Source organism: Panthera onca, chromosome A3 (genome assembly GCF_046562875.1).
Source record: "Panthera onca isolate mPanOnc1 chromosome A3, mPanOnc1 haplotype 2, whole genome shotgun sequence".
In the NCBI taxonomy this organism is placed as follows: Eukaryota; Metazoa; Chordata; class Mammalia; order Carnivora; family Felidae; genus Panthera; species Panthera onca.
The window spans coordinates 41,134,965-41,146,014 of NC_138341.1; the positions used below are offsets into that span (position 1 = coordinate 41,134,965).

General features: G+C 39.4%; 1 protein-coding gene across 2 annotated transcripts in view; it reads left to right on the forward strand.

The window, feature by feature from the left end:
- The window catches only part of SUCLG1 (succinate-CoA ligase GDP/ADP-forming subunit alpha), a 41,844-nt gene extending 31,114 nt beyond the window's left edge, over positions 1-10,730 (forward strand). For both annotated transcript variants that reach the window (XM_060656381.3, XM_060656388.3), the window contains exons 6-9: positions 226-309; positions 2,393-2,544; positions 8,722-8,910; positions 10,486-10,730. In XM_060656381.3, coding sequence (XP_060512364.1) covers positions 226-309; positions 2,393-2,544; positions 8,722-8,910; positions 10,486-10,512 — 452 coding nt within the window. In that variant the 3' untranslated portion in view covers positions 10,513-10,730. The remainder of the gene's footprint in view (positions 1-225; positions 310-2,392; positions 2,545-8,721; positions 8,911-10,485) is intronic.
- The last annotated feature ends 320 nt before the right edge of the window (positions 10,731-11,050 follow it).

Below are 11,050 nucleotides of genomic sequence, written 5' to 3' on the forward strand. Positions count from 1 at the left end.
TGCTTTGTTGATGTAAAATAATCCTAACTAATGGTGTAGTCTCCCCATGGTCTAACTTTTAAAAGTTCCCTGCTTTAATTTAAACCTTTTCTTATTTCATCATTTGAAGGTATTGTTGATTTGGATGGCAAATTGTGGAATGGGTTTTTTTATATACTTATATTTGTAATATGATAGTCTGTCATATGAACATAACCTAATGTTTTTAAATTCTCTTCCTTTAAGGTATTGTATCCAGATCTGGGACCCTGACTTATGAAGCGGTTCACCAAACAACACAAGTTGGACTGGGGCAGTCTTTGTGCGTTGGTGAGAGATTTTTCATAAAATCATTTTACTGTAACACAGTGTCTTCACTGAAAGAGTAGAGTACTAATTATTATTTTGATTTTTTTGTAAGAAGTTTTGATAACCATTTCATTAAAAAGATGGTGTGATCTTAAATTTAATTTGCCAAAGTGTGAAGCACCACCATATATTTTCAAGATTCATGGTCCAAGGTTTGACTTTCATGTTGAGGAACAAGCATCGTGGGACATTTAGCTCTGGAAGAGGCTTGGTGCCTGAAAACACCACTTACTTGACTTGCTGTGAAGAAATGGTTCTTCGTTAGGACTTTTGTTACCGTAATTATAATTTTGTTGCCATTGTAAACTGTTATTTATGCTTCACAGTTAGGGAATTCTTTGCTGTTTGTTGTCTTATTCTTTTTTTTTTTAATTTTTTTTAAATTTTTTTAACGTTTATTTATTTTTGAGACAGAGAGAGAGAGCATGAACAGGGGAGGGGCAGAGAGAGAGGGAGACACAGAATCTGAAACAGGCTCCAGGCTCTGAGCTGTCAGCACAGAGCCCGACGCGGGGCTCGAACCCACAGACTGTGAGATCATGACCTGAGCCAAAGTCGGACGCTCAACCGACTGAGCCACCCAGGCGCCCCTGTTGTCTTATTCTTAAGGCAACCTTCTGAGGCACCTCTGAGCTGAAAAGTTGTACTGTTATAGCTCTATTGGTGAGAAAATCTATGTTGAGGATGATTGAGCTCCCAGAACCTCTTTTTTATCTCATTATACTGCCTACCTCTTTTAAAAGTAACAAGGTTTTACATTTTAAAATCATTTTAGTATTTGTTGCTAAAGCCAGGCAGTTTTCTCATTTTTATAAATATTTCTTCAAATTTTTAGAATAACTTTTAAAAGCCTTTCAAGGGGCGTCTGGGTGGCTCAGTCAGCTGAGCATCTGACTCTTGATTTCAACTCAGGTTGTGATCTCATGATTCATGAGATCAAGCCCCACGTAGGGCCCTGTGCTGACAGCGCAGGAGCCTGCTTGGGATTGTCTCCCTCTCTCTCTGCCTCTCTCTCTGTCAAAATAAATAAAATTTAAAAAATAAAAGCCTTTCAAAAATAGCTTTTTATAATAAATTATACAATATAGCCCTGGAGCATTATTAGGATTGAGAGCCATAAAATCACTATTGGAAACCTTAATTGAGCTTCTCTGTGTACAAAGCACAATTTTAGCCACAAAGTGATGGAGAATAAGAACAGGTTTGAAACAGAGTTGCCAAAGTCATGTTCTCCAATGTCTGTTTTTGATTTGTAAAATGCTAATAATAATAATGCCCATTTCACAGAGAGGTTAGAAGAATTAGGAAATGGCAGGTCTAACGTGTGCTGAGGCACAGTCCTTGACACACATTTGGCACTCAAATGCAACTTCTCTTCAGAGGTGCATTGAAAAGTAGGAAATCAATCCTGCTTTCAGTAAGTTTACAATGTAAAAAATTTTTAAAGTGTCAGCCAATCTGTTGGGAACATTTACTTTAATCCTATCCAAGTAGTTATCTTTAAATGCTTGTGCTGTAGTCATTACCCTGGATCTAAGGGAAGAGGGGTCAGTGCACCCCCAACTCTATCCCTCACTGGGACTTGTGTCTTGAAACTTGTATGCAGTTTCTCTGCAGTGTGCCTCATCTAATAGTTACTTTGTGCAAAGAAATTTGTAAAAGGTTTAATCAGAGAAGAGACATTCTTTTGTCTTCTGTAGCTTGCAGCACAAACACACATTTTCTTAAAATGCTTGAAAGAGTTATTTGGGAAAAATTTTTTGGGAGGGAAGAAGCTTGATAAAGGAGCTAAAACAAAAAGAAGGTAGTCTTTGTGAGTATCAAAAGGCAACCACCATTTAACATTCATGTAATATTAGAAACAAATAAATGTAGCGCTTTGTGATTGTTTTTAATGTTCAATGCAAGAGTGATGATACATTTTAAAACAGTGGTGAGAGGGGTAAGCAAAATAAGAAATGAGTTGAAACAACATTTCTCAGCCTAATTTTTGTGGTTCGTCCTTAAATTTTCTGCTGGTGTTGATATTCTTCAACTTTTTCAGGCATTGGAGGTGATCCTTTTAATGGCACAGATTTTATTGACTGCCTTGAAATCTTTCTGAATGATCCAGCCACAGAAGGCATCATATTGATTGGTGAAATTGGCGGTAACGCAGAAGAAAATGCTGCAGAATTTTTGAAACAACATAATTCAGTAAGCTTGGGTTTGGGTTTGGAAAAATATAGCTCCCTGCACATAGTAGACACTTCCTGAGCTAGTCGCTGCTGCACTGCTGTCGAATCTTACTTTCCCAACTTTGCTTTTGCAGAGGTTGCTAACGGCCTCCATTCATCCTCCGTCTCTATCCTCTTGGTTTTTCTCCTGGTTCTTCTTGTCTTAATTTTCCCCTGGATTTACTTTCTGTGCCTGTTCCTTAAGTGCGAATGACTAGTGTGTATAAACATCATACTTCATGCAGTTTCCAAGGCAGAAGCCTCAAAAGCATCTTTTACTTCCCTCTCATCACCTGTTTCCACCAGTTATTACCAAGATCTGGCCTCAGTAATACGCTGAGATTCAGAGCATCGTCTGTTATTGCTCCCTTTGCTCTGGTTTCAGCTGACATCTTACCTCATCTGCACCGTGTCTGTAGTTTCTTCCTGATAATCTCTACTTCTGTTCCTCAGCCAGCACTCCCTCCCCTTCTCTCCTGGGCCATCCTGCTCACGGCCACCCAATTATCTGCCCTTCAGAAACGCAGACACCGGAGCCTCATGCCCCTGGTTTTATTGAACCATTACAGTTTCCCATTCCGTATCGGATGAAGTGTGGACTTAGCATATTATTCCAGTCCCTACACACCTCCCTAACCCTCTTCTCCAGCTCCGTGTCCCATCTGACATGCCAGTTGTTTTCATTCCCGCTTGCCTTCACCTGTTCCCTCTGCAAGGCATGCTTAATATCCGATTCTCACTCTGGTCTATGTCAGGGACAACAGGGAGTGGCATGTTGGTGCCCAGCCCAGTCCCCTCGCCCATGAGGCACCAGTAAGTGGTGGATAAGGAGAGAATAAATAGATTGTTAGGAGTTTGGGGTAAAATGTTACTAGAGTGTCTCGAATTCAGATAAGTTGTAAAGTTTCAAATTTAAGGAAAAACTGACTTCTCTTTAGGAAAGAGGTTAATATGACATTATTACCATGTTCAAGTGAATTTTGGAATGTATTTAGACCCAGCTCTGAATCTCTTGAATAGCTTAGAATTTAGTGTGAAAAGCTAAGCATATACATTTTACTTCATTTCGTGTATGTTTTCTTATTCCTGGCTAGTCCTTATGGGGCTAATTTTTATTAAGGACCTACTGTGTTCAGGACTCTAGGTTGAACAGGTGACATAAAACACTTAGCACAGTACCTGGCACAGAGTGAACCATGTTATCTGCTGCCACCATTACTGTTTTTAGTATTATCATCATCATTACAATGATAGTAGTTATTGGTAAAAGTGGTGTTGTTTAATCTTGACCCTCTGAGTAAGATGTTTTTGTCCTTTTATGAGTAAGGAACCTGACACAGGAAGGTTAATAACTTGCCAGTGGTAGGTGTACAACAAATGAGCTAAGGGCGGGATTCACCCCCCAGGTCTGCCTGACGTGTCCATGATCCCATTGAGGGATCAGGAATTGGATTGCAGGGATTAAGGGCAAGGGTCAGCAGCCCCGGGCCTCTGATCAGACTACACTGACCTCATCCTGACTGGTCTTTCTGTTTTGGGGCTTTCACATTTCTCATTATTTCTGTATCCTATTTGCAGACTGTACTTCCTCATAGTCTTTTTAATTGTATTTTTCTCTTCTTAAAACATTTCAAGTGACTCTTCTTTGTTTATAGGGTAGACTATAAACTTGTCTGACATTCTAGGTTCATCAAAATCTTATTTCTTTCTAGTGCAGTATTCTCACTCTGTGAGTATGGGGACAGAGGGATCAAGTAGAAATTAGTGCCACTCAGCGGTGCCTCGGTGATTCAGTCACTTAAGCGTCCGACTTCAGCTCGGGTCATGATCTCATGGTTCGTGAGTTCGAGCCCCACGTCGGGCTCTGTGCTGACAGCTCGGAGTCTGGAGCCTGCTTCAGATTCTGTGTCTCCCTCTCTCTCTGCCCCTCCCCTGCTGCTGACGCTATTTCTCTTTGTCTTTGAAAAATGAATAAACCTTAAAAAAAAATTTAAAAAGAAATCAGTGCCACTCAAATATGAGATGCTCATATAACTGCAGAGCCCACATGTGAATGAATAATTGACCTGTAGACTCTTTTCTTTTTAATTCTGTACTATAGTAGATGCTGGCCATACAGAGCTAAGTGAGAACATAGTTCCTGCATTCAGGGAATATATAGTTTGGGAAGGGAACACATGGGAAGTCAGTCACAGCCACTGTACTTAGTGTAACAGTGGAGACTTGTTAAGGGCACAGCAGGGTCCCTGCATGGAAGATGATCAACCATGAGGGCATTTGTGGAGACTGTGGGAGGAAGAGTCAGAAAGGCTCATGGGAGAAGAGAAGACTTGAGCCAGGTCTCAGAAGTTAAGTAGAAGTTTGCCAGGTGTCCAAGGAGCGGGGAGAGCATTCTCGGCAGCGGAACAGAGGCCAAGCAGCCTGGAATTGCTGCACGGTGAAGAGCAGGAGGAGCGGTGGGAGACGAGGCCGGAGTAATAAGCAGGGTCAGACCACACAGGCACTGGCGTGCTGGCACCTTAGCACAAGAAGCAACCTTTCTAGTAATCGTTCACTGCCTCGTACTCACAGTTAAAAAACAAAACACAACTGACTTCATTTAAGAATGTCCTTGATGAAGCAGTGGAGATTATTAATTTTGTTAAATCCTGACCCATAAGGCAGTATTTTGTGATGAAGTGGGAGGTAAAGCAGCTTTCCAGTTGAGTTGTGAGCTGAACTAGCTGCTTTTTTCACGGAACACCAGTTTTACGCTCCAGAACGCCTGGCAGACACGCAGGTATGTGGACTGGGGTGTTTGGCAGAACTTTTCTCAAAAATGAACAAAGTGAACCTGCCATGTCAAGGAAAACAATTTGTAGTATTTGTTGACAGTGATAAAATTTGAGCTTTCAAGTGAATATTCATAGTTTGGAAAAGTCACTTCTGCCACCGTGAACTGGATGACTTCCTCCTACTAAAGACTTTTCTAATGAGATTGATAATGATGAATATGGTTTGTTGATACTGAATGATGAAATAGATCAGCATCCGGTAAATGTACATAACTCAGTGAGCCTATGCTTTTCATCTGACCAGTGAATCTTACAAAGTCATTATAGGTAAAAGATCCATTCAAAGTGTAAGACAGATCAATGGATTTTAAAGTAACAAAGAACAGAAAGTTCATTGCTATGGTTTCGGATTCCAGCATTGTAACTAACCTTTAAGAAATTACCACTTGAAGAGGTTTGTGTAATATCAAAGAAGAATATCCACAATTATCTGACAGGCTATTAAAATTCTTCCCCTTTTCCAACCATGTATGTACATGAGCTCAGATTTTCTTTTACTTCAGCCAAAATAACATATTATGATAAATTGAATGTGAAAGCAGATATCAGAATCCATTTGCCTTTTATTAAATTTGACATTCAGGAATTGCAAAAATGTAAAATAATGCCACACTTCTGAGGAGAATGTTTTTTAAGATTGTTTTCAAGTTTTTATTTTTATTTTTATTTTATTTTATTTTATTTTATTTTATTTTATTTTATTTTATTTTTATTTTTATTTTTATTTTATTATTTATTTTTATGTTAATTTACATCCAGTTAGTTAGCATATAGTGCAACAGTGATTTCAGGAGTAGATTCCTTAATGCCCCTTACCCGTTTAGCCCATCCCCCCTCCCACAACCCTTCCAGGAACCCTCTGTTTGTTCTCCATATTTAAGAGTTTCTTATGTTTGTCCACCTCCCTGTTTTTGTATTATTTTTGCTTCCCTTCCCTTCCCTTGTGTTCATCTGATCTGTGTCTTAAAGTACTCTTTTGAGTGAAGTCATATGATATTTGTCTTTCTCTGACTAATTTCACTTAGCATAATACCCTCTAGTTTCATCCACATACTTGCAAATGGCAAGATTTCATTCTGTTGATTGCCAAGTAATATTCCATTGTATGTATATATACCACATCTTCTTTATCCATTCATCCATCAATGGACATTTGGGCTCTTTCCATATTTTGGCTATTGTTGATAGTGCTGCTATAAACATCGGGTGCAGGTGCCCCTTCAAAACAGCATACTTGTATCCCTTAGATAAATACCTAGTAGTACAATTGCTGGGTCATAGGGTAGTTCTATTTTTAATTTTTGGGGGAACCTTTATACTGTTTTCCAGAGTGGCTGCACCAGCTTGCATTCCCCCAGCAGTGCAAAAGGGATCCTCTTTCTCCACATACTCGCCAACATCTGTTGTTGCCTGAGTTGTTAATGTTAGCCATTCTACATTGACAGGTGTGAGGTGGTATCTCATTGTGGTTTTGATTTGTATTTCCCTGATGATGAGTGATGTTGAGCATTTTTTCATGTGTCGGTTGGCCACCTGGATGTCTTCTCTGGAGAAGTGTCTATTCATGTCTTTTGCCCATTTCTTCACTGGATTATTTGATTTTTGGGTGTTGAGTTTGATAAGTTCTTTATAGATTTTGGATACTAACCCTTTATCTGATATGTCGTTTGCAAATATCTTCTCCCATTCCATTGGTTGCCTTTTGGTTTTGCTGATTGTTTCCTTCGCTGTGCAGAAGCTTTTTATTTTGATGAGGTCCCAATAGTTCATTTTTGCTTTTGTTTCCCTTGCCTCTGGAGACGTGTTGAGTAAGAAGTTGCTGCGGCCAAGATCAAAGAGGTTGTTGCCTGCTTTCTCCTCAAGGATTTTGATGGCTTCCTGTCTTACATTGAGGTCTTTCATCCATTTTGAGTTTATTTTTGTGTATGGTGTAAGAAAGTGTTCCAGGTTCATTTTTCTGCATGTCGCTGTCCAGTTTTCCCTGCATCATTTGCTGAAGAGGCTGTCTTTATTCCATTGGATATTCTTTCCTGCTTTGTCAAAGATCAGTTGGCCATATGTTTGTGGGTTCATTTCTGGGTTCTCTATTCTGTTCCATTGATCTGAGTGTCTGTTTTTGTGCCAGTACCATACTGTTTTGACGATTACAGCTTTGTAATACAGCTTGAAGTCTGTAAGTTTTTATTTTTAAATGATATTTATGTAATTTCTTAGTTTTAATTTGAAATACAGGAAATATCAGATATAATTTACATAAACAAAAGTTTTTTGGGATTGTCAATTTTTGTGAGTGTAAGTGGTTCTAAGACCAAATGATTTGCGAACTCCTGGCCTGGGGGAAGGTGATCGTGCCTGAAGGAAGGCACTCAGATTCCACTGAGTTCAGGTTCAGCCTTTTACAGGCCTGTCTGGCTACCTTATTGCATCTGGACTCCTATTATGAACAGGATATTTTCATTCACTGTGAAATTTTACCATATATTAAAAAAATTTTTTTTGGTATCTCTTAATTGATTGATAATATTTTATGTTATTTCTTTAACTGTATTATAAGTCAAGAGAATTCCTGTGTAGATTTTTATTTTTAACCTCAGAATCTAGTATGGTGTTCTTTATGTATCTAGAGGTTGCATAGTAGAATGAATTTTTATTAAATAAAACTAGTCCTGATCTTCCTTAGACTTCGTAGAACTGCAGAGGACAAAGGGCCCTTGGCCGGCATTCTCGTTTAGCTGTTTCATTTCATAGATGAGGAATCAGAGGTTTACAGAGCTGATGTGTCTTGTCCACAGTCAACCAGCTTTAGTCAATAGGAAATTGAGTCTGGTGACTTCTCGTCCTGCATCTTTTCCAATCTACCTTCCACTTCATCTTTTTTTTTTTTTTCTAGCAAACTTATTATGGGTAAACTAATAATGAATTAAGGTACAAAATCAGGTTGAAATAAAACAACCTGATCTAGTGTCTTAATTCATTATCACAAATTGCATAACTTCTATTTTTTTTTTAGTGTACTTTTATTTTTCAAATGAAAGAATCTTATATGTATTTGTAAAATAGCTTGTGGACAGCCAAGTTGAAGTTTAATACCTAAACAGACAAAACATTTACTCAGGATTCTCTTCCTGAGATTGTGTGAAAAGTCATGCCATCTCAGAGGAGAATGCAGGGGCTGCAATTACAGCTTAATGTTTGTGCTGCTTCTCTTAGTGAGGATGGCTGGGCCCTGCCCAAGCCATTTGCCATTTACTTTCAGATTCAGGAATTTTAAGTCCAGTTTTGGTCAACTTCTTCACTACAGTGTTTAAAATATCACTTTCCAGGGTCCCAAGGCCAAGCCTGTGGTGTCCTTCATTGCTGGTTTAACTGCTCCTCCTGGCAGGAGAATGGGTCATGCAGGGGCGATTATTGCTGGAGGAAAAGGTGGAGCCAAAGAGAAGATCTCTGCCCTTCAGAGTGCGGGAGTTGTGGTCAGCATGTCTCCTGCGCAGCTGGGAACCACCATCTACAAGGTGAGCCATGACAGTGACCTGAGGTCTCTGAAGTTACAGGCCTTCTAGCACGCGGCCACACTCACTGGGTGCCCAGAAACTGTGGCCCTTTCCCCTGGGTCTTATCTGTTGCTTTCTTTCTGGTGTACAACTCAACAGGCAGCAACGGCTCTGTTAAGGCCCCAGTGTCCTAATTAGGCATGACCGGGAAAGACATTCTGATTTTAAAACATTTAACTTCTTTAAACACTGCAATTTGTTCTTTTGTGAGGGGCAAACTATGATATACAAGAAAGTATTTCAGATTCCATAAGTGCCATGAATTCCATTTGGGGGTAGTACAGGGCATTGCCTTGCATTTCTTTTTTTTCATTGAGGGCCTTTGGGATATGGCTACCCTGATCTCATAGGTTTCTGTTTCTAGGGAGAGGGGTTGAAGGCTTAGTGACAAGATACGAAAACTGGATGAAGAGGGAGTTGATGGGGAGCAGGGAAGGGAGATCAAAAGACGAGGTGGGGGTTTCCAGATCTTGAGCATCTGGCTCTGGCTGTGTTGGGATGCCATTGTTTGCAGGTTGGAGGAGTACCTCTTAACCATATGCTTTGCTTTATCGTTTTAAATAGCATCTTGGTTTCAGATGTTCTAAATGATTTGTTATCTTCCATAATCTCTTTGCAATGAGTTTTAGCCTCTTTAAGTGATCATTTAAGGCTCTCTTTCTCTTTATTTTTATGATGGTTATAGCCTGGACAAAAAAGCAAAGCAAAAACCAAACATTTTAAACGTGTTGAGAACAGGCAGCAATTGTATTCCCAGGAGGGAACCATGTTTTGTCTCAGTGTTTTCTGCCCTTGTCTTAGGGGTAATTAAATGGACTCCTTGTTTTGTTGAATCTTTGTGTTATCCTGTCTTTTGAAATAAGACACTGTGTGCTACAGTTCTGGGTGGTTAGTGAGTGTGTGAAGATGAAGTTTATTTAAAAGGGGGAAAAGCAAATGCTTACATTCACTTTTGAGACTTGCATTACCATTTTTCTCCAGTAGGTGGCAGCAGGCAACTACACATTGGTTTTATTCTAATTATTACAGTCTAGAGGAATGTGATTTTCTGTATTGTTTCCTTTTCAGATATTTCTGAGGTGCACTTGACATTCTGTTCAAACCTTAACTGAATCTGCATTTAGTCTCTTTCTCAGAGAAACGAAGCAAACCTGTTTCCATTGCCTTATTAAAAAGGCCAGTGTGGTTCATGTATGGCATTAAAGGTTTGCATAAGTAGTTGAGTTTGTCAACTCTTAATAATAATACTGCAGTAGAAAAATAAGTACAGTTCAAAGCTGCTCAGCCTCTGTGTTTGGGAGACATAAAGTTGAGCGTCTGCATCTAGTTTAGTGAAATTCAAGCTGACACAGCCTAATTTGAAAGCTGTTACATTGTGTTCAAGCACCTTCATCCTGCTACATTTCACTTCTGTAATTTTTGGTTGTTCAAAGGATTCTAAAGATAAGAGGTTTCAGAATCACTTTGACCATGAATGTGATTTGAATCTTAAATCTTTTTATCCCCTCTTTCTTCTGTGTCTCTCTGTTTCTGAAGGAGTTTGAAAAGAGGAAGATGCTATGAAAGGAGAACCAAGAAGTTGCCTAAACCTATGGAATGAATCATTATGGAAATATGAACCCGTGGCTGTTTGCGTCTGTTGTCCCGATTGTCAACCTGTGCACCTATCGCTGGTCTGGCTGTACAGCAGAAAGCCAGAGCAAGGTTCAGAACGTCCTAGATTGAGAGGTTTCCATCGCATCGTATAGCAGACAGCCAATAAAGCTACCATTTGATTTGAATATGGTTTTGAAGCTTTTTATTGTTCCGATGAGGTGGGTGGGGAGGGTGAGAGAAGGGGAGGTGTGTGTGTTGGGGGGGGATATTGTGTGTGTTTTAACAGACTCTGTGGAGAACACTGTAACCAACTTTTGAGAGAATGAGGCTGTAAAAATTTCAGTACGGCATTTGTCTAATTATCTTAGACCCAGAGTAACTTTAGTTCTCTTTTGAATCCTAGTTTTCTCATGTATATATATAGTACTACTATCTTTCAGGATAGTTTTGAGAACTAGAGCATATAAAAAGGCAACTTGTTGTCAGTGCCATTATCATCATCATC